The sequence below is a fragment of the Leptonotus elevatus genome, chromosome 15 (genome assembly GCF_054856555.1).
Source record: "Leptonotus elevatus isolate MCC_2025b chromosome 15, RoL_Lele_1.0, whole genome shotgun sequence".
In the NCBI taxonomy this organism is placed as follows: domain Eukaryota; kingdom Metazoa; phylum Chordata; class Actinopteri; order Syngnathiformes; family Syngnathidae; genus Leptonotus; species Leptonotus elevatus.
In genome coordinates this window covers 9,299,899-9,322,701 of record NC_141253.1, presented here as the reverse complement: position 1 = coordinate 9,322,701, position 22,803 = coordinate 9,299,899, and the positions used below count along the sequence as shown (strand labels likewise).

Below are 22,803 nucleotides of genomic sequence, written 5' to 3'. Positions count from 1 at the left end.
ATCATGCCCCCGGGGTTGCGTTTGTGTGGGTTGGGTGCTTGCTGCATTCCATGCTGCATGACGGGAATTCAGGTCACAGTCTGACTGCAAAGGAGTCAATGATGAATTCCCTTTGTACACGGTGCAAGCTTGAGCTTTTTTGATCCCTAACAGCTGACACGCTTAACGACTAATTTGAACATTTTAACGAAAAGTACCACGCTGATGCAAAATATAGACACGGCAGATATGAAAATTGACTGATATATTGAAAAGTATTCAATCAAGTAGGTTATTTACTGTCAATTATGTTCCTTCTAATAATAATAAAATATATATTTGTTTTAATCGCCCTTAAAAGGGTTGTGCAAAGTAGGAGGTAGCGTATTGCAGTACAGTGTAACAATAGTTCACGTTTTGAATGCTTATATTAACAGTTTGAAATGTAAACATTTCATCCATGTAGCCATACAATATTAACACAAAAAAAAGTAACAGAGTATATGTCGCCCTGCCACAGGTTCAGGTGGATTCTTACGGAGAGAAAAAAAATGGTGCACCATTGCCACTCTCTGGCTGATTCCAGTACTACAGCTCAAGAGCACATTCATCACGTTGCAAGTTATGCATTTTATAGCAACACTGGGATTGGGGGGTTAAATAGAGGCACTTACATGGTGGCATGTGTGCGTTCAATCATATTCAACACAAGATTGAATGTGATTGGTTAATTCTGAACACGGCCACCCAGTTACATGCTGGTGTACACATTTATGCAACCACATTATTTTGTGGCGTCCCTCCCCACCCCTCAAAAAATATATATTTATCAGCTTCATTATATTGGTTATATGAATGGTGTATATACTGTTTGTGTGTATGGTCTATCTTGGTGTCATTGTTTTACACAATACATTTTTTTTTTTTAAATCCACTGTAGTTTTTTGTTTTTGTTTTGGTCTGTATCAAAACTTGTATTGTGACAAAGATTCCAAAACCCAAGTACTAAGCATATTTTCCAATTGTTTTAGTATTTGGGGGTAATATTAAGTTCCAAAAAGGCATATTAATACAACTTGGGTAAGTGGTTAATGTGTGGCCAATAAAAATAATAATAAATCAAGCACTGGGGAAAACACATTAGATGAAAACGTCAAGAATGCAGACAGTTAACTATTTATAGTATAATTAAATGCTAAAACACAAACTCGTGAAAAGTAACATGTACAGCGGCATAAATATACTGCCCAGCTATGAACAGCACGTACAGTATGGCTGAATGAATAATTGACCAGCTGGAATCAAATTCAAGTCAGACTCCGTATTTTATAGTTTCAGGTTATACTGAAAAAAAAGTTCAGCATGAAGAGCAAAATACAAATGTGATTAGACTCAAGAACAAGCAAGTTTTGGGTCATCAAACATATATATGACATGTAATGTACAGTAAAAAAAATAAAAAATACTTCAATGAAAAAAATTATCACAGCACCAGTTTACCAGTTTGGTATGTCTGAGATTGGTTGTTGACTTATTTGAAAGCTTCCATTTCCATTTATTTTAACAAATGATTGGCAACATTTCACTGTATGACCAAACTGAAACGCAAGAACTTGGCCTTAGCTTTATATATACAGTGGATATAAAAAGTCTATACGGTTTGGTTCAAAATATATAGGGCCAGCGAAGAGAGAAAAAAATGTTTGGCAGGATTCTCACTGTATTCTTAGAATTCTGACATTAAAATCAGAATTTAAAATATTTAAAGTCAGACTTCTGACTTTAAAAAATCAGACTTTAAAGTCAGCATTCAGACTTTAAAGTCAGCATTCAGACTTTAAAGTCAGCATTCTCACTTTAAAATCAGAATTCTCAGAAATCAGAATCTAAAGTCTTTAAAGCCCAGCATTCTGACTTTAAAGCCAGCATTTTCACTTTAAAGTCAGAATTCTGAGATTAAAGTCAGAATCCTGCCAACCTTTTTCTCTCCTCTTCACTGGCCCTAATCCTCTTTCGCAAAAAAGACAAGTATTTGTGATAAACAAAAACCGACATAAATAATTTCAAAAGCTTTATATTACAAAAACCTGGCATTTGAGCAGGGCGATAGGTGGATGTTTGATGAAATCAAGTTGCATTTGAAAAGGCCCTGACGCACACTGTGCATTTGAACTGAAAAGCATTCACCGTTACAGGTTTCATTCATTAAATGCTTAGTGTCTGATAAAAGTAAAGCTACACTATAGTATGGAACATATGAAAATGTGTGTTTATTAAAAGGCAAAACAAAAAAAATAATTGGCACTTTCACAGGTCAGTATTTTCTGCACTGGAGGCTAAACTGTTATCAGAATCTGAGGAGCTGCTGCTTTCCATCTGATGAGACCCAACTTGACTCGGCTTCTCTGTGTTATTGAAAATATAACATTAAGCAGTCAGTGAGACACTGCAACGTTAATGATTCATATTAAATATATAATATAAATGATATATAACTGAAATACACATATTAATATTATTATTGTTACAACAATGAAATATAATGAACATAATTTAAAAAAACACATTTCCGTAAGCAAAAATCTATCAAAATTATTGTTGACTTACTTTGAAATCTCTTGAACTTCTTGTATAGGCAACAACGGACATACTGCTGCAGTTCACGCAGAGTTGACGGTCTCAGTGTCTCAAAGTCGATCTCGATCTCGTCTGGATTTGGGTCACATACCGATGGCTCTCGTTTCTGAATGATGCGCACAACCCGGCCCAGCTTTATGCCAGATAGCCTGTTGATGTCAAGGCTCAGTTGGTGCTTCTCGTCGTACGTCAATTGCAGGGATTCTTCATCGCGGTTACCAGCGGCATCCTTTGACCTCCTGAAAGTAAAGACGGCAGTACGTAAACACATTTCAAAAGCAGAGGTGGGCACTTGCGGCGTTACGTCGGCCCGCCGTTGACGGAATACCCGGCCGCATTTTCGACAAATGCTTTATGATGCAAAGCCTTGAAAAAATACACAGACTGAGAACGACCGTCTGTACTTACCCGGATTGACAGATGTACAGTAAACCCGCTTGTTGGTGCTCGGAGGCTTCACTCGATGAAAAATGCGTACCGAAAGGTGGGCATCCGTCAATGATGGGACCACGCGAAGTGCTCACCTCTGTTTATAACAGTCAATTTCAGGCCTTCTTACCTTGAGCTGTCAATATGAACAAATTCCTTGCTGTCTTTACTTTGCCTCCTGTCAGTCTTCTTCCTCGGTGGGACTTCCGAGAGCATTGTGAGCTGTTTGTGAACATCTTTAAGCTGCATCAGACAGATCTGAGTTAGAGTGTTTTCTCAATGAACCCCTTGGAGCAATAGAAAAGTTACCCACCTGCTGTTGAAACTCTGCAAATTGTGTGGTTTGTTCATCAGATGTATCCAAAGTGGATGAGACTGTGGTGCTCAGCCCACTAAGCACCGGACTGTAGGCCACCTGTGAAGTGCTCCTGATGGGCTCGTCTGGAATCGTAGCAAATCTCCTCTCAAATACACCCTATGGCAAACAGGAAGGAGTTAATCAAAGGAGTTGAAGTCCGGAGAGAACTTGCGAGTTGGACTGCGTGATATTCTACTGATAGTACTTGAAGCTTCTTGGCCAGGGCGACAATGTCAAGGTGCGGTGGGTTGTATTTGTAGCAGTTGGAGAAAATTAATCTGACGTCGACAGCAAAACTTTGAGCATCCTGGTACTCTCCTCTGTTCATTTTTTCCTGGCAACAAAATGAAGTTGAGAGATGACAGCGTTTGCTGAAATCCAATAGCACCATTTGTTAAAAGCAGGTATAATTTTTTATCGTAATTAATCACATGACTTCAATAGTTAACTCAATTAATTGCTCATTTTATATCTGTTCTAAATGTACAATAAAATATTTTTTTCTAAGTTTTCATTCTCTTGTTAACATAAAAGTGGAAAAAATGTTAAACTAATAGCAATATTGCTGCATCTTTTTTTTAGACATTGATACAGTAATTTCGAATAATTCAGATAATTGAGTTAAAATTATGATGTACTGTAAAAACCAAGTGTAATATTGATTTGTGTTGAAGTATTTTTTCTGCCACTAGATGGCATAATTGCATTTGTAAGACGTTGGTGACCGCTCAGTGCATTCTCTTGTCTTTTCATATTAAGAGCTATCTAATCTTTAACACGAAGTAAATTATGCAAAAATTTTATATATTATACAAAGCAAAATACAACATGACCCAAGTCTTCACAACTATATACATTATTATTAAATGTATTACTGCTAAATTTGGACGTGGACGTGTCTGCTGCGTTGTGACTGGAATTCCCCAGCACAGGCTTTCCAAGTAAGGGGCGGTCATTAATGGCACGTTAAAAAAAAATTGTGGCATTAAAGGAACTTTCAATTAAATCAAAATTAACACCCCTAGTTAAAAGCAAAAATAAATACGTGACTGAATACCTTGACAGTATTAAGATCCATTGGGTATTTGATGATGTCATGATAGTCATGCAGCTGCAAAGCTTCGGCATCCACAGGCTTGTAGAAAGGCCAAGCGTACGCTGCATGCTTCTTGGAGAGCATTTCCTTCAGGATTTCCTCGCAGTATGGGAGTTGTTTGCTCAGCTGGATCGTCACACCGTCTTGAAGCGCCAACACTTTTTCGCTGACATCGCTGGGAGGAAGGACGGCGGAACGGTCTGGGATTTCCCGTCTTCTCTTGCTTTCTGGTGACTCACTGAGCCCGGTTGCGTCAATGTCTGAATTGCTGTTCCTCTTCAGGCCTTTCATCTTCAATAATACAATGAAATAATACAGTAAGCTCTCAAAATGCAAACAATTTTTCATATGGTGCAGGAATAAGACGACATACAATGTTGGCCTGTGACGCCTCTGTGGGATCTGTCGGTAGGGACGGATCTGAAAGAGCCGCAGTCGCTTTCGGACAACCTGCAGGCATAAATTAACCCAAATTTGTTAACTCTGGGTTCTAATTGAATTCAAGAGTTTTTAAGGGACAGTTATTTCATTTGAAATTAAATTTAAGAAACACTTCACAATAGTTGGGTTTCCATTTCCATCTTCCCTTTTTTATTTTCAAGAAATTACTTACCCAACTTTTACCTTCATCTGTATTTTGATTGGCAGCCCTTAACTCATTCACTGCCATTAGCGGCTATAGACGTCAAAAATTCATTTGAACTATTTCTATTAGTTTAACTTTTTTTCCCCACTTTTGTTAACAAGAGTATGAAAACCTAGACATTTTTTAAATAATCTTTTTTTGGTGTTGAAAACAAAGAAAAGATTATTAAAAATTAGGGCCGTCAGGGGATTTTATTTTATTTTTTTTATCAATCGCATGACTTCAATAGTTAACTCACGATTAATCACAAATTTTCTATCTGTTCTAAATGTACATTTTCATACTCTTGTTAACAAAAGTGGAAAAAAGTGTTAAACTAATAGAAATAGATCAAATGATTTTTTTATGTCTATAGCAATGGCAGTGAATGAGTTAATGGTCATGTTATTTTCTTTTAATTCAATGTGGCGAGGCAGTTTAGTGTTTAAGAACATTATTGCCATGTTAGTCCAAACTCATCATCACAACTTGACTAGGACCAGACTGGCCAGTTGCATAAAAGGCAGCTATGTAAATTATGACACTGCCACTAGGTGGTGTAGAATCTTACTTTATGCAAAGATAGATCAATTAAATGACCAGAGGTAAAGCTTCACTGACAAGTATCTTAAAAGCACTTGTTTTTGTGAACCCACTATCGGGTTGGTCCCGACTTACAACAAAGTCAAACAAAGTTCACCAATGCATTAAGGCCAAAGTACTGATGTAACAATCTGACGAGCCATTCACTCCATTACCTGAACTTTTCTTTTTGCTTTTCCCTTTGGCTGCATGAGGCAACAGCTCCACTTCGTTCTGAGGCATGTATGCAACTCTTTGCAAATACATTTTTTCCAAGGCAAGCGCCATCAGAACAATATCATCTGTAGGCTAGAGGAGAAGATGGAGTAAGGGGTCAACCCAAGAGCAGAGTTAGGAGGCAAAGCAGCGAGCAACAAGGTGCAACTTACTCACCTTGTTATAAATGTAGCAGTTGGTGAACATGGTGTTGAAGTCCTGCAAACATTCACTGGCACTCCAATAGTACTTGTTCTCCAGCCGTTGTTTGATGGTTCCCAAATCCATAGGATTGGTTACTATGGTATGATAATCCTAATTAATAGAAAGAGTCCTTGTGTTACAGAAGTAACTTTTTTTGTCTTTTTTTTTTTTTTGTTGATTACACACAAACATAATTTGTGATTTTAGGAAAGCCTAAATCCTAATTGTGTTCAGACTTTGGCCTGCTTTTACATAAAAAAAAGATACACTTATGCATATGAATGCTTAATTAAATTACACAATACACATTATAGAATACATGAGAAATTATACATTCTAGATGTTTTACTAAACTTGTCAATTTCAAGCTCTTTCCAGGGTTTATGCAGGTTTCGGTAAATCTAATTTAAAAGTATTTAATGCAACTTAAAAAGAAATTGAATGCCCATGTCCTACGACATACACATGCACGCACACACAGATACATACAAAATCATCAGTCGATTAAAATTTGTAATCATAATAGCATGCCATTGGTAAGTCGTGATTAGTCGCAAATTAATTGCACGATTCATATCCATTGTAAATGTACAATAAAATATATTTTGGGCATATTTTTCATACACTTGTTAAATTACATAAACGTGTACAAATATGTTAATACAAATATGGTTGTATCTTTTCATTCCTTGATACAGTAATTTTAAAACAATTTATAGTTATGTGAGTCAAATTTGTGTTGAGGTAATTTTTCTGCCACTGTGTGGCAATAGCATTTCATGTTGGACATTGTGACAGGAACAGGAGATTTCTCTTTTAAAATTAAAAGCTAATTAATTTGAAAATAAAGGCACTTGCAGACTCATGCCCATTTTGTGTATTGTAAATTAAAAGAGTTTCTCCCATGCAGTCTCCACAAATACATAGATTTTTTTTTAAATCTAAATATAATATTCATTATTGCTAAATTGTGTTATAGTGACTCCTTTGCACAACGTATGCCTTTATATATTACAGTCTTGGACAGATGCAGTTTGTCAGTGGTGATGCAACTTTCCTAAAAACGAGCAAGAAACAATACTAATGATGTTACATAAGCTGTCTTCAGGAGTTGCTGAATAAAATGTGCCTCAAGTCTAAAGACCAAATGATTTGGAGTCACTTCAAGTGACCCCTCTGATAGCTGTAGCAGCCTAGCTCTGTGCTAAGTGCTAACCGGCAAATTGTATTTTTATGTAATTAATGCTTCTGATCATTGTATTTATGTCAATTTTTTTTATGTCATTTAAGGCCTTGATTTTCAACAAAATCAATGTAATTAATTTTAATGGCCCATGGAAACCATGTCTATCACTATGACTTGAACTTGTTTTAACTCATATTTAACATAATTGATCATTAAAATATTCAAATGAGTGAATCCAAGAACACTGTTGCATTATATTACTGTTGTACAATGAAAATAATTAGGAGAACTCATATCTCCCTATTTATTTATGATCCCATTTATTGCCCATGCACAGTACTCACTGGTAATTTAAGAGCCACAGCATCAACAGGATGGTAAAAAGGCCAAGCAAACTGATGCTTCCACACAGCCTTCACAACACTCTGCATGAACTGAAGCTGGTTGGTCCTTCGACTTAACTTGTTGGCATTTCTGACCTCAGGAGGTGGAGGGTTCTCAGCTCGTGGTGCAGGTGGCTCCGTGTCCGGTGGCATCATCGTCGGTGCAAGGTCAGAAAAACCTTTAAAACACCCACCAGTGTTTTATATTATCTTCTGCGAATTGCACAGCTGCTGTCTTCTGTGTGGTAAAAGAAAACTGCAGCCATTTTTTGCATTCTTCTTCTTCGGGCCACACAGCATAACCTATTGGAATGAAAAATGGTTATCACAATGTGATGGCTAAATAAAGACTACCAACAAAAGTCAGCAGTCACCAGTACAATTATTTACAAGTCCATTTAATACAAACGCCATCACTCAACTGGTACATTATAATCAGATCCAATTCAAGCGTATAGAATAAAGTTAACTTGTTTGCCGTGATGTAAAGCCTACTGTATTATACTGAAGGAAGTTTCTGATATTTTGGTGGGTTTTGTTGTTACATAGAGGGAAAACTAAGAATACAGTATCATTCACGTCGACCTCGCAGATAAGCACAAGGAAAATGAGCGCACACATTGTGCACTGAAAGCCACTTGTTATCTTATTGTTAGCCTAGCTTGAACACTGTGCGCAACGCCCAAAAAGCATTAATTTGAGAATTAATTGGCATCATGTCCTTTCTTGAGTAGTAAACACCCTTGCTACATATCAACCCTTCCTGCATCATCTACCTGCACTTTGCGACACGTGTTTCTCATCTTGGAGCACAACAGGCAATCTGGGACAGAAAGCAAAGTCACTTTTGTTTCACTTCGAAAGTGAAACATTTTTTTTTTTTTAATCGCATTACCTCGAAGGCGGGGCGAGGGAGCCGTTAGTTCGTTTCGGAAAATACAGACATGGTCAATGAAAATAAATATGTACTGTATGTTTGGGGAAAGTTTCTCTTCCAGAAAAACGGCATCAAGTTGGTGCCTCTTCTCACTATCGCTGCTGCGATACGCAGTAAAAGTATCATGGCGCCCCCTTTTGTTTCGGAGGCCCAACTACAGATACCGCCTTAATTTCATTTTCTTCCTTTTCTCTAAACTTATTTTTGTTATCCCTGAAACCAACAACTTTAACACTGTAAATAAGAGGTTCGGAAAATGGATGGATGATGGATATGTTTTTGACCACCATTTAACATCGTTGCATATAAAAAGTATAAATGTGGTCAATTTTGCTTTAAAATAGTTTATTTTGACATCAACTCGTGCGACGCGACTATCACACGCAAAAACCATCTCTAGTTTAAAAGGTTAATGCGCTGTACTAATACACCAAAGTCAAAATTACATCTTTAAAAAATTAATTAATTAATAAATAAAAACAGGAAACGGAAACGATAGTGGTTGCCCCGCAACGCATATTTCTATGTGATACGTTTAGGCTTTCATATGACAATTTTTTTTCCCTGTCTGGTGTCTCATTTTAACAGCACTTTAAACAACAGTCCGTTGTGAGCCGAGGAACTAAATCCTCGCATGCAGAGCAACTGAGACACATTGGGGACAACTTCAAGTCGGGAGAAATGATGCGTCGTTGATCGCAGTTGTAAGTAGTGCGACTTATTTTCAAGTCTTTGAAGTGGTCAGCTGACCGCTAGGTAAAAATGTCAGTGTGATAATTTCATTATTTACAGTGCAAATTCCCCATCTCAGTAATATGTAGCATTTCGTTTTAATTTCCCACGTCTTTGTTTCTATAGACCCAAGTCAGCGCTTGCTCGCTGTATCCAAGCAACACGCGACTTCTGGAGAGTTCTCTTTGCACTTTACTTTGATGTCACGTCAGCTAGTGGAACATGGCATTTTTTTTTATTGTACTAATACAGGTCAGATAAGGTTTTACATAGTTTATTAAAGCCAAAGTCAATAATTTGTTGTCTTTATTTTTGGGGTGCATCAAAACCCAACTGCTATATAAAAATTTAAAAAAAAACGTTACGTCCAGGTCGACGTAATAATAATAATAATAATAATAATAATTAAATAATAATAATAATAATAGGATAAGATTTCGGATAATGCATGGATAATTATCATAATAACACCTATGATGATCATCATATGAAAATCTCTTCATTATTCCACAAATCATCCAACAAGTAACAGTTAACTCCAGAAAAGAATTGTATTTAATTAAAATATCCCCTCCGACTTCAGTAACTTCATCAAAATGTGTTATAAAGATGTGAATTAATAATAATGTTGAATTTTGATTAATAATGACTACTTTTTGGCTGGTATGACGCTACTGCCTTATGGAGAGTCTTATGGTGTCCATTTTGTCTTAATTACCAAATGTTGTTCCTTTCTCTACAAAGGACGAACCATTTTCTTTCGACCAACCACATTGCATCTGATGTTTTATGTATTTATTTATTTATTTTACTGACTTCAAGCGATTATTTTTTTCCCCCCCAATATTTTGAATTCTTTGATTAAAATGTTTCTTTCACTATTAACACAAACTATTTTCATCTGATGAATGACATTGCATCTGTTTTATTTATTTATTTATTCATTCATTCATACATACTGACTTTAAACGATTATTATTATTTTTTCCCAATATTTTGAATTCTTTGAGTAAAATGTTCCTTTCTCTATAAAGGCAAACTATTTTCATCCGATCAATGGCATTGCATCTGACGTTTCTTTTCTTCTTACTCTATAAAAATGTTTTTTTTGCTCAATATTCATAATTATCTTTGAGTAAAGCAAGCTCACTACATCTGTGATCTATGACGTGACCCTCAAAAGTGTCTCAAAAGCAGCTTCCCATTGATGTGTGTCACAGGGACCCGTAGTCTTCAGCCGTTGTCATTCTTCAGGAGAGAGAGAGGCGAGGAGTAGGGTCAGAAGGCGCTAGTTCTGACAGTATGGAGCAGCTCAGGGCAGAATTTGAGAAAGTTGTAGCAGAACTCAAGTGGGAGGAAGTTGTTTCCACTCTCCTGGAGGTGGTCAGCGGCATGGTGTGTACCACGGCGAGCTGTCCACCTCCTGTGCCTTCTTGGCTCAGGTTTGACACCCACTGTCAGTTGGTCACTGGTCACAACAGAGGCTACGGCGGGTGCGTCCCGCCCAGTTCAGCTTTTGTGCAGCCAGGTCAGATGATGGCAGGACCGCAGTCAAATCCGTACAGCATGCACGCATTTGACATCAAAAGTCAGGCAGGTGGCCCTCAGGTGAGTGGATAATAGATGGTAACCTGTGTCTAGCTGGATGTAAAAGGGTTTCAGTTCATAAAGGCTTTGTATATGTTTACCTTTGAGATAGTTATAAATAGGGGAAATACAAATTTTTAGGTTTTCCACTGGAAAACGTTAACTCATTCACTGCCCAGCCGATTTCAAATGGATTTTTGACGTCTATAGCCGTCAATGGCACTGAATGAGTTAATGAAGCTGAATTGGAGAGGAGCATGCTGGCACCTTGTGGACATTTGGCAACTAACTTTTTCTGCTTTATTTGCACAACCAGAACATATCTGTACCTGGACGATCACTTCCCGAGAGTTCCAACTGGTGTCCTCCTGGCATGCTGTAAGTAAGGCTTCATCAAGATATTCACATCCCGTTTCAAATAGTGTTGTTCCCATACCGTTTTTGCCCCCCGATACGAGTCCGATACTCAGCTTTGCAGTATCGACTGATGCCGATACCATACCGATACCGACGTGTTTTTTTTTCTCAACATGAAAAAGCTGTCTTGCCATTGGTTCAGATATCTTAGCTCACACATGTCACACATCAGTGAATGTCCTACAAGACGCTGCATCCAAAGTCCCTATATTAGCGTCAGAATTATTGGTATCGGCATGTTACTTGTTAATACTCACTGATACCGATACCACTGTTTTAATGCCGATACCAGTATCGGAACAACACTAGTTTCAAAATGCCATTTCATTCAATACAGGAATGGAGGAGACATGTTTCAGATGACAGGCCCTTCGGTCTATGCTGCTCCAATGAGTTCCACCTCAAAGTAAGAATATTTGTTCACGTTTTTTCAAGCGGACACATAGCATCAAAACAATTTCATATATTTTTTCCCTTTAACAAATTGTTTGTTTCCTTTATCCATATAGAAATGGAGGGGTGGTCTATCACATTGCTGGCCCCCCTGTCTTTGCTGCTCCCCCAATAACATGCACAAAGTAAGACTCAAGACGTAGCTGACAAAAATAAAAATAAATCACTGTTGTGTGAAGATTTTATGGTTGAGTGAGTGAATGCAGTTTTTCGCAGGTGTTGTTAAGCATCAAAATCCACCCGTCTCGGGGGGCGGGAAAATGACGTTACAGTTGCTCAGGGCTCTGGTAACGGCCAATTACGGCTCAGGTTCAGAAAACAGGAGAGCCGTGATTGGTTGTTACTTGAGCCCTGAGAAACTGAAACAAAATGGCCGCCCCCTGAGATGGATACAAACAGATGCATTTTGCTGCTTAACTCATTCCACAAACGTAGTATTAATCAGAATACCATGTTTAGACTAGTGGGGCTGCATAGAACTTAATTTTGCTAAGAAAATATTATTGTTGCAACTGTCAGCAACAATGGTAAGTGCAGATAAATTTCCGGCCATTGAAAAGTACGGTAATACAGGTTGCTAGCCACTAGCCACCAATTTAATTTGAACAATTTTAATTGCTAACAGCACTGCGTAATTACCCTTTTTTTTTGTTGCGGATTGATTATTTTCGATGATGGGGACAGAATACCAATTTGAACAATGCAGAACCATGAGAAGAACCGTTGTGAGTCAGCGTGTCTGCCTTTAGCTAGCTAAAAAAAAGTGGATGTGACTGATGATGTGTAGCTTATCATTGAATATTTTAACAACTTTGTCTGATTTAGTTTGACCAGGGCTCTCCAAGTCCGGTCCTTGAGAGCCCCTATCCAGCCATTTTTTTTTCTTCCACGTTTGTTTCTGAATCAAATGATCAGCTCATCAGCAAGCCCCGAAGAAGCCTGACTAATTTGATTCAGGTGTTTTGGAGGAGGAAGACATGAAAAACAGGTTGGATACGGGCTCTCGAAGACCAGACTTTGATGACCTTGCCAGCAAGCTGAATTCACAAACTTTGGAGAATACATCTTGTACCACTCTCACTGATATTTTTGCAACCGACCTTTTTTAGGTTGGACCAATCAGGGTTTAGGGTGGAAGAAGCGCCGATGACAGGGTGGGTGGGACAAACAAACAAACCTAACAGACGAATGGATGCTGCAATTAATTCTGTTCTCGCAGAATTACTCTCCGTTTCCTTGTTGAATGTTGACCAGCGAGAGGCGCTACCTGCATGTTTACATTTTTAGGGTAAATCCTTGGTAGAATTAAGTAAACAACATATCAAGACAATACTTTATAAAATAAATCTCAAAGTGCACATCATAGGCAACAATAAAAGCAATACAATTCCAGCTCTATTTTTAAGCATGTGTTTATTGAACAACTTTTAGCATTTGTAAAATATTGGAGTGTTTAAAAAAAATCTTTGTCAATAACATCTTTGTTTTAAAAATCTAACAAAAAGTTCTGGGATCTCCTAGGGGCAGTAGTATTTTTTCAAAAGTTAAATAAAAACTTAAACAATTGTTTTCTACAGTAAATTATTCAAACATTTCTAAATATCTGAATTAAATTTTTATTTATCTTTCTTAACTCATCAAAAATGTATTTTAAATATATTAGTTTAACATTTTTTTCACTTTTGTTAACAAGAGTATGAAAACCTAGATTTTTGTGTGTGGTACATTTAGAACAGATATGAGATTTGTGATTAATCGCGAGTTAACTAGTGAAGTCATGCGATTAATTACGATTAAAAACTTTAATCGCCTGACGTCCCAAATTTTGTATCTTTTTTTTTTTTCATTCACTGCCATTGACGGGTGTAAACGTCAAAAATAAATTTTAACTATTTCTATTTAACATTTTTTCCCCCACTTTTGTTATATTTTATTATCGTTATATTTAGAACAATATAAAATTTGTGATTAATCGTGAGTTAACTGGGGAAGTCATGCGATTAATTACAATTAAATATTTGAATCGCCTCTTGCCCCTAAAAAAAAAAAGAATTTATGGCAGTGAATGAGTTAAAAACAGAAGGTACAGAGAGTTCCCAGGGCCATCATAATCTCTCTTAAATTACAAAAAATTATAATTAAATTGTTCCCTTTGTAAAAAAAAAAAAAGGATCTATTATCGGCCATATGATTCTTTAAAATGGCTGAAGCCGATATTCGTCAAAATGCTGAATATCGACACCGATAATTGGCCCGATAATCGATCTATCCCTACTGTCTACAACCTCTTTCAAGGCCCCTTTTCACACGAACCCCCCCAAACTTCCCGGAGTTCTGGTCCTATCACCATTGTACTGTGACTCATCTCCACTCAATGCCTGAAAGCAAAACTCACTTCCCTGTTGAACAGGTGTGCTTTAGCTGTTCAAAAATTCCAATCATTGTTGAATTTTCCTTCAATCCTGTTTCAGTATTTTCTATCTTTACAAACGTCCTATTTTCACATGAGGGTAACCTGAGTTCTTTGTTTGTTGTTTCTGTACGTCAGAAGAAAACGAAGGCGCCGGCGCATACGGGATGCAGACCAACCATACGTCAAGAAGCCACCCAACGCATTCATGTGTTTTCTGAAGGAGCAGAGACAACATGTAAAGGCACAGATGAATTTAAAAGACAGTGCTTCTGTCAATACTGTCCTCGGGCACATGGTGAGTGTGCTTGTCCTTAACTACATTAACTCATTCACTGCCATTGACAGCAATAGACGTCAAAAATTAATTTGAACTATTTCTATTAGTTTAACATTTTTTTTCCATTTTTGTTAACAAGAGTATGAACGCCTAGATTTTTTTTGTACATGTAGAACAGATATAAAATTTGTGATTAATCGTGAGTTAACTAGTGAAGTCATGCGATTAATTACCAGAGGCCCCTAATTTTTTATATTATTTTCTTTTCTTTAATTTTTTTAAAATATATATTTTTTAAAGAAAAGATTATTAAAAATTAGGGGCGTCAGGCGATTACAATTTTTAATCGTAATTAATCGCATGACTGCACGAGTTAACTCACGATTAATCACACCTTTTATATCTATTCTAAATGTACAATAAATAAAAGAAAATCTAGGTTTTCATACTCTTGTTAACAAAAGTTAACTAATAGAAATAGTTCGTTCAAATTAATTTTTGACGTCTATAGCCGTCGATGGCAGTGAATGAGTTAATGAGCCTGAATATTTAGTACAAATGTGTGTGTGCTTTTTTTTTTTTTTGGTCCACAGTGGAAGTTGTTGACTGACGAGGGACAGGCAAAATATTACAAGATCGCTGATGCTGAGAAAAAACTCCATTCCCAGATGTATCCAGAGTGGTCCAGCAGTGACAACTATGTGAGCCAGACGCCCCACTTTTCAAATTGTATTAGTATTAGACAAAAAGTCAAAATGTTTTATTGTGTACAGGGCAACAAGAAGAGGAGGCGCAGCGTCACAACATCCGCCAATATTGCAGGTGGGAAATTAACAAATCAATCCCTCACATCCTGTTAATAACAGGTTATATTTATAATGGCCTCCGAGCGGGTTTCTATCCTGTGAATCATGGTTAGCTTACCACATGGGCTACCTGCTGGTATAGTGGTAGCATAAATGGAATGATGCCTTTCTTTCTTTTTTTTCTGTTCCAGAGCCAGATTCTCCAGGTGAAACTCCAACTCCACAAACCAGTGATGATTCTGAAAAAATGCGTATTGCAGACAAAGTCTTACATATGCTGGGGTGTGCCTAGTCAACTTAATGCTCCATCATTGGTTGCGGGTGCTGCAGGCAGCCCTCCTGTAACACTGTGTCCACAACAGATAGATGATTGTTATTTAAATTATATAAATACATTTAAATGTGTACAAAAAAAATGCAAATATGTTTTAGTATTTTAATGTATTGTTTTTGATTAGAACACCAATAACAACAATGATGTATTGAATTCACACCTTCTGGATTTTCGCACAAGTTCCAAAACACAAGATGCAAAGGTGTGAAGATGTTTCAAATAAAACTGTTACCTATGTTATTATGCACACACCAAAAACAAGACAAAGCAATGTATCCCCGTGGGATGCCAGATATTCACAAAGTGAATGAAATTATTGAATCAAAACAGGCTTAACATTAGCAAGCGTGTCAAGCTAATGCTGGTCTTGGTGTTTTACCAACATGTGCATCTTTACAATGTTCATGTCAAACAAAGTAATTAGTAGCTAAATGGGATGTTTGTCAATTATGAAAACCTGAACCACTGTTTGTGTAACACTGATGAGTCATGACTGTGACATGCAAATGCACAACAATGAACAAAATGCTGAATAAAAATGTGAATGATGGATCTTGTTCCTATTTTATCTTTGGGTCTAGATGATGATTTTAAATCTATAATGACTTTCCTGGCCTCTAATTGACAGGCATACCTCAAATTTATGCATGCATTTTTCAAGGAGTACACAATTATAAATTGAAATCAAATTAGAATAAATGCAAAAAAATTTAAGCTAAGAGTAGTCACAGGAAATGATTGTCCTTTTGTCATGGTGGTTCTTACCTTAGGAGATACAGAACCCCATCAGTTACATATTGTTGGAAATCATTTCCTTGATTTCTGCGTGTTCAAATAAATTCAAAGTGGAAATCTGTGAACAAGTTTGCCAGCTTTATTTCAGATTCTGAAAGTCACCTGTAGTACTGCTCAATCATCGCAGCTCACCCACAGATGTGTTCTTTACAAATTTCATGCGTGCATTTATACATATGGTTCCCTCCCCCTCATTGACCATTCGGCCCTTTCTCAGCATGTGATATTTCCTGTCACCCCAATTCTACACCCCCCTCTCTTATCTCTTCCTCCTGGCTGTGGACCACACTTGGCCCCCCTTCTCCCTCTACCAGGCCCCCCTTTTGATCTTGTCCTGTCAGCAGAGTGAGATACAATCTGGCCAACTCCTATTGAGTTCTTCCAGTCCTTAACAAACATGAGGTATACAATTGGCTTCCTAGATAAACTATTGACCTCGGGAGAGCTGGCTCCAGAGATTCTCGCATACCTGCTGTGTGGATTCTGACACCTCACTTCCTTAGGGGGAAAACAGACCACATTCTACCACAGTTTTATTGATCTAACTAAAATCAAAAACACTTTAAAGAATATATATATGTAAAACAGAAAAACAATATTAATAATTGTATCATTCCCTCATTTGAACTATTCTATAGTTCAACACATTAGATATTGTTTTTAAAGGAAAATGCCAGCGGCATCCTCATCCCCCTCATTCGAAGCAACAGGAGACATCCATTGATTAGCAACAGCTACCATCATATGAGACGACTTATTTTGTACATCCTGTTTCTCAATCGCAATGGTAATAAGTCTTTGGCAAAGTGAACGAATACATGGAATAAAACAACAACCACAAATCGTTATTAGCGCAGTGAATTAATTCTATCTACATTTTTGTTTATGGTGCACCACCAGCAAATTACAGATTCGAATCCTGAGAGTACTTGATCAGTTAATTTGTATTCATCTGGCACACCTCTTGGTACTCCAATTGCATCAATGTAGGTGGGAACATTCTGCTCTTGCCAAGAATGTCTTTTGGTCCTCTGGAAGGAAGGAGGTTTTGGTTCCCAATTATCAATCATTTGTAACAGATTATCAATAGAGATGGGGTAGATTTGTACTGGCATGAGAAGGGTTATGAGGGCACAATATCCTTTTGTATTTAAAGGCAACTTATCAAATATTCTGTTGTCACCGCACCACCAGTATATGTCCGCTCTGGATTTCGGTTGGAACTTCTGTCCCACATCTACTATCGACACGCACTGAGTAATCTGATTTAATTTTCCCAATTGTTCTCCAGTGCCTGTCATTTTAATACATGTAAAATTACCATTTGCAACTGTGTTTGAAAATACTGGTTTAGTTTTCTGCCAATCGACGAGGGGATACACCTTATCCCATTTCGAGCATTTGACATTGGGGACAGCCTTATTCATTAGTTCCAATATACAGTGATCATCTATTTTAGCCGGAATGATTCTCAATAGAGGCCGCGGACCTACGCATACCACACAATTGTCTTTATCAGAGGCTCGAGCCGCTTCATTCGCCAATAATAGCCAATTGTTACTGCCCCCCGAAAATCCTTTTGTAACCCGAAACCTCTCAACTATTCCCTCAGTTGGTACGCTGACCGCCTTTACTCCGCTCTCCATTGTGTATTTAGTCATTTTTGGCTGTTCTAAATTACTCATTGTTTTATTGACGCATACTAAAATGGGGAAATATGGGTCATGTCCGGAGAACCAGGCCCACAACAAAAATCCAAAACAGGAGGCGTTATCAATTGTTGTGTTAGGCGACCGTAATTCCCCTTCTGGAAAAATAAAGTTCATATAGAGTCGCCCCCCCATATTACGCAATGTTATTCTTTTGCTAAAGAAGACTGCCTCCTCACTAGTTCCCGGACGCCAGTATCTTCCATCCTGTGTTGTTATCAGAGCATTCCAATCTCGTCGTACATGACCTGTCAAATACCACCAGTATCTTATCCAATCTTCCCCCTTAGTCTGTCTCCCCTTACCAAATCCCTTTAAGGATCTAATAGGAATTTTAACAGAAGTGTTTGTATTTGGAGCAACTGTCACAGCAATTGATTTCTCATAAGTCCAGAATGTGACCCAGGGATTATATGTAGACTTAATACTTCGCTTAATACGATACGTTGTAATTGTGTTCAAAGTTGTGTCAAAAGGCTGAAAAAAGTACCAAGTCATCATGAGAAGAAAGGTCGCAGTACAGCAGAAGGATATGTTTTTCAGCTTTGAAGCCATCTCGTAATGAAGTTCTTTGAAGGTCTTTTTGAATGAAAAGAGTGTCGCAATAGTTCGTCTCTTCTTCAAGAATTTGGGGTAGACTACCCAAATTCTTCGATTTGTCACCTGGGATTATTCTGCCCAAAATGTGACTGATCAAAGGAATGATTGCCCAAGAAAAGGCACTTGCTCTTGATCTTCGTTCAATAAGATTGAATGATGTCCTCAAACGACAGCTCCTGAGCCGGAAACTGGATCATCAGTTGACGTGGCTCCTAGATCGGGACATCAGCTGACGTTGTTTTCCCAGTTGGAGGTGATGAGATTGATGATCATCAGTTGATAAGATAGCTGAGCCTGGCACGTCTCCGGCAACCTTGTAGACCAGATGTGGAATGTCGTCTTCATCCTCCTTTCTGTGCAGCAAACTGCATAAGATTTCCTCTCCGTCCCCCCTGGGGCCGTTCTCCTGAGTGCAGAACATTTTCATTTAGTCTCTCACAAACACACATAAATTTTATTTTGAGGAAAAACCCTGATAGTTTTTGTTAGTTGGGATTAGTAAATGTTATTTGATTAAGATCCGTAGGTACTGCACTGTTGGAACAGGAAAATATCTATTTTTGTGACATTGAAACAGAGCCCAGCCTTTGATTGAGTTGAATGACATTCGCTCATTCATTAATACAACAGACAAAGCTCGTAAATATTTAATTTTCAAATAGATTTCATATAATTGTAGGTAATTTTTTTTACCTCGACATTTACAGTTCTAAATTTGCATGACTGTGCCTTTCACCATCCTGAAAGGAATCATTTTACTAGCATATCATATATTCTCTTCCCAGAATCTCATGATCGGCCGAATCCTGGCATGCTGGGAAAAACTCACATATATTCATATTATCTATACTCTTTTGCAAACACTGGGCTCCAAACATTACATTTTTCACATGTGATTCTGAGATAAAAGATATAATATAATATAATTACCTTCATTCGGCGAATATGCATTATTGTCCTTGCTTGCTTCAGACTTACTTTGCGATCGATTTCCTGTGGATTATCACTTTCAAACTCACCCTGTCGAATGGAGTGTAGGCGATACCCCACAACCTTTGTAATTTTTTCTTAAGTTTGTTTTTCATTCTCTAACCCACAACCTTTTAATTTTGTATTGAATTTTCTAATTCATCTACATTGGTTAATATCTTAAACATGAACTGTCCTTCTGTTCATTCCTCCCTCATTTTGGCAAAGATCTACAGATCTTTACAAACACGCATTGCACTTCAAAGGAAGACACATCAAAAAACCCCGTTAGCTCATAAAGAAGAACTGCCAGACCACAGCCCCCGCAAAAGACGTCGTAAAATTCACAACTCCCAAAACCAGAATGTGAGGCAACCGAGATAGTCGCAGAACACTGCAAATAATTAGCACAATCAGATAAAAACTAAAACACTAAATGTGAAAACTTTGGAGACATGAAAAACAATACCACTAGATTTAAGCAAACTAAAAATGATTCAGAAACTACCAATCAACCCCACCTCTTCTACAGATTAGTGGGGCTCGTAAAAACACAGCACAAAAAATATCTCTGGGATTAACAAATCACAGTGCTGTGAGAAAAAAATAATAATCGAAAATGAATCATCAAATTAACAGTTATTTGTTGAATAACAATATCTCAGTATGATAAGATGTAAGTTTCAATATTATGTCTATAGAACATACACTTAGATAATACATATTTATAGCATATACTATTGTGAAGACTTCTGGGAAGACTCCTACTTAATGCTGCACTTCGTATTCAACTTTAACTGCAGCTGGACGGAGCCCAGAAAAAAAATAATAATAATTCCCCACAGGGAAAACAAAAGTATATCGTATCGTATTAGTTAAATTCCCATTGTACCAATTCAGAAACTGATTATCCCAAGAAAATAGCCAGACATTTAGTAGGCCCTTCTCAACAAAAAAATAGAGGAACTAAGATTGAAATAATTTTTTTCAATCCCACATTCCAAATTCACATATGTCGTGTTCAATTTCCTGAAATACCTTGCTATAGATCACAGTTCCCCATCCAACACATTAAAAATGCCTTGCATACCACTCGTGTAGCATTTCTTTGAGCAAGATCACACCCCATTCGGACCTCCATCTTTATTTTTTAGTCTTTGTCCAGTCCTCCAGCAAAAGGCAGGACGGCAGCTGTTGTCAATGTTCAATCCTGGCCAGCAGGGCGCCTGCTGTGGCAGCAATGTTCAGAGCAGGCATTTAGATTTCCTCTGGATGCAAAACAGCCATAGGGGAGAAGTCACTGGAATGAGACGTGTACACAGTCACTGGGCATTGAGGAATTTGAGCATTATGATTGTCTGTCGGCACGGGAGGAGAATGACTGTGCTGCGGCGCGAAGCTCTTTGACTCTTTGTCACGTACATCCAAACGTTGGAAATTGCTGTCTGCAATGGCGGGCTTGATGACACATAGTCTTTCTGAGAGCTCACCTGACCAAAAAAATGCACACTCGTTGATGCAATGCATTAAAAATGCCAGACTGAGGATGTGGGATTATAGCAAGATATTTCACTTCCCGTTTTCTTATTATCTTATTTCAAACTTGTTCTTTTTAGAATGCCCCTCAAAAACAGCCACTAGAAATACTTGCAAATACAACGTATCCGTAGAGCTGGGCGCATCCCGTTTGCAGATAGTCATCAAACCCCATCCGCTTTGGAACTTAAACATCAGTTTCTGAAATGACACACTCAGAAAAACAAATATTAAACATCATAATCATTATGTTGACTACAAAAACATTCATAACTTCTCATTCAACTATCCTAAATCCAGCCACAGCTGTACGGATATAGGGATAATTATTTTAACTCAACATAGCTCAATACAAAATGCTATCATTTTATCATTACTCTTTATTCATTTGTCCCGAAAAGAAAAAGTTAACCTGGCTCGTCTTTATCAAAAACAGTATAGCATAAAAGACTGTCAAATGCAGTCACTAAAAAATAAAAACACCAAATTAATATTTTTCTACAAGAACTTAGCAACAGCCTTAAAAAACTGTTACTTATTTTGTTTTATCATCCTTCTCTTATCTATGAAAGAGAAAAACTCACAATACGAGGACACATGACTAATCCCCCACTCACACTCAAACCCCCTCTTTTTCCATACAGAGGAGGAGAGAAAATTTCTTCATTTAGCATCCCTCATCATTTGATCCTCATGTCTACAATTTCGTCGTACTTCTCTACCCCTCACTCAAATGCATACGCACACACTCTTTAGTCATTATAATAATAAACGGTGTTATTCTATCAATTCGTTGTCCACAAATCTTATAGCATTTAAACCGCAGTTCCATACGGTGATTTCAGTAAACGGGTTAACTTCGAACACATCATCCGTAAACTGCTCCAACAATGCTGGAGTCATTTTAGCACCAAATTCAGCCTTTTTTCATTACCAACAAAGAAAATACAAACGTCTGACATACCATTTTGTCCAGCGAAAGCTTTTTATACAATCGATCCATAGTTCGTTTTTTCACTGTATATCGACACTTTTTCCTCACGGCGACTCACAAGTCCCGACTCTAAACCGGAAACGCATTCAGGACAAACCATACTGTATCTGGGTCGAAATCGCCTCCATTTTGTTCACAGGCTATTTTACTTTCGGTTTCTTATCTTACGCAAGTAGTATTAATATTTATCAATGCAGTGACGTCTCACTTTACAATATGATAGTTCGAATAGGGTAAATTTATTCAACAACCGTACAACAAGCAATCACAGAAGCCCACAAAACACACAGCACGCACAACACAACATAGAACGTACACACACAACGAATACACAAAGACTCACAGAACGTACACAGACAACGAATCACGTGATCCAATTCCACAGTGTCAAAACTGTCTCTCTTTTACTGCATATGTCATGCAAGGCGCTCTTTCAGCGCAAAATCAAAAAAAAATCACACGTAATCTATCGATCGCAAATACAACGTTTAAAACCCAATGTCCGTTGCAATCGACCTGACTCCCCCAACTGTTCAATTTCAACAGCGC

General features: G+C 37.6%; 2 protein-coding genes across 7 annotated transcripts; one reads left to right on the top strand and one right to left on the bottom strand.

Annotated features, from left to right (window-relative positions):
* Positions 1-1,285: 1,285 nt before the first annotated feature.
* On the bottom strand, positions 1,286-8,738 carry LOC147161858 (bromodomain-containing protein 3-like). Of its 3 annotated transcripts, none has more exons than XM_086097465.1 (12): positions 8,591-8,738; positions 8,472-8,518; positions 7,657-7,998; positions 6,100-6,237; positions 5,883-6,015; positions 4,873-4,949; positions 4,461-4,790; positions 3,609-3,737; positions 3,359-3,520; positions 3,176-3,288; positions 2,587-2,855; positions 1,286-2,384 (listed from the first exon to the last, which is right to left on the bottom strand). In XM_086097465.1, the coding sequence occupies exons 3-12, from the start codon at positions 7,849-7,851 to the stop codon at positions 2,287-2,289; spliced, it is 1,644 nt and encodes a 547-aa protein (XP_085953591.1). In that variant the 5' UTR covers positions 7,852-7,998; positions 8,472-8,518; positions 8,591-8,738; the 3' UTR covers positions 1,286-2,286. The 3 variants fall into 3 exon arrangements, with proteins under 3 accessions (XP_085953591.1, XP_085953593.1, XP_085953592.1); XM_086097467.1 differs by having other exon boundaries at positions 7,792-7,998; XM_086097466.1 differs by lacking the exon at positions 8,472-8,518 and having other exon boundaries at positions 8,591-8,735.
* Positions 8,739-9,145: 407 nt separating this feature from the next.
* LOC147161857 (uncharacterized) lies at positions 9,146-16,201 on the top strand. 4 transcript variants are annotated; one of them, XM_086096519.1, is made up of 10 exons: positions 9,146-9,336; positions 10,585-10,972; positions 11,268-11,329; positions 11,706-11,774; positions 11,878-11,946; positions 12,931-12,975; positions 14,373-14,529; positions 15,105-15,212; positions 15,285-15,333; positions 15,509-16,201. In XM_086096519.1, the coding sequence occupies exons 2-10, from the start codon at positions 10,667-10,669 to the stop codon at positions 15,607-15,609; spliced, it is 966 nt and encodes a 321-aa protein (XP_085952645.1). In that variant the 5' UTR covers positions 9,146-9,336; positions 10,585-10,666; the 3' UTR covers positions 15,610-16,201. The 4 variants fall into 4 exon arrangements, with proteins under 4 accessions (XP_085952645.1, XP_085952644.1, XP_085952647.1 ...); XM_086096518.1 differs by having other exon boundaries at positions 14,370-14,529; XM_086096521.1 differs by lacking the exon at positions 12,931-12,975.
* Positions 16,202-22,803: the final 6,602 nt, after the last annotated feature.

What these genes read in the sequence shown, in the direction of transcription:
- LOC147161858 (XM_086097465.1), bottom strand. Translation starts at nt 7,851, where the DNA reads ATGATGCCACCGGACACGGAGCCACCTGCACCACGAGCTGAGAACCCT. An exon ending in CTGTGGCTCTTAAATTACCA is followed by an intron (nt 6,238 to 7,656) that starts GTGAGTACTGTG and finishes TCTATTAATTAG; the next exon opens with GATTATCATACCATAGTAAC. An exon ending in AGGCGTCACAGGCCAACATT is followed by an intron (nt 4,791 to 4,872) that starts GTATGTCGTCTT and finishes GTATTATTGAAG; the next exon opens with ATGAAAGGCCTGAAGAGGAA.
- LOC147161857 (XM_086096518.1), top strand. Translation starts at nt 10,667, where the DNA reads ATGGAGCAGCTCAGGGCAGAATTTGAGAAAGTTGTAGCAGAACTCAAG. An exon ending in GTCAGGCAGGTGGCCCTCAG is followed by an intron (nt 10,973 to 11,267) that starts GTGAGTGGATAA and finishes TTGCACAACCAG; the next exon opens with AACATATCTGTACCTGGACG. An exon ending in CCCCCAATAACATGCACAAA is followed by an intron (nt 11,947 to 12,930) that starts GTAAGACTCAAG and finishes GACCTTTTTTAG; the next exon opens with GTTGGACCAATCAGGGTTTA.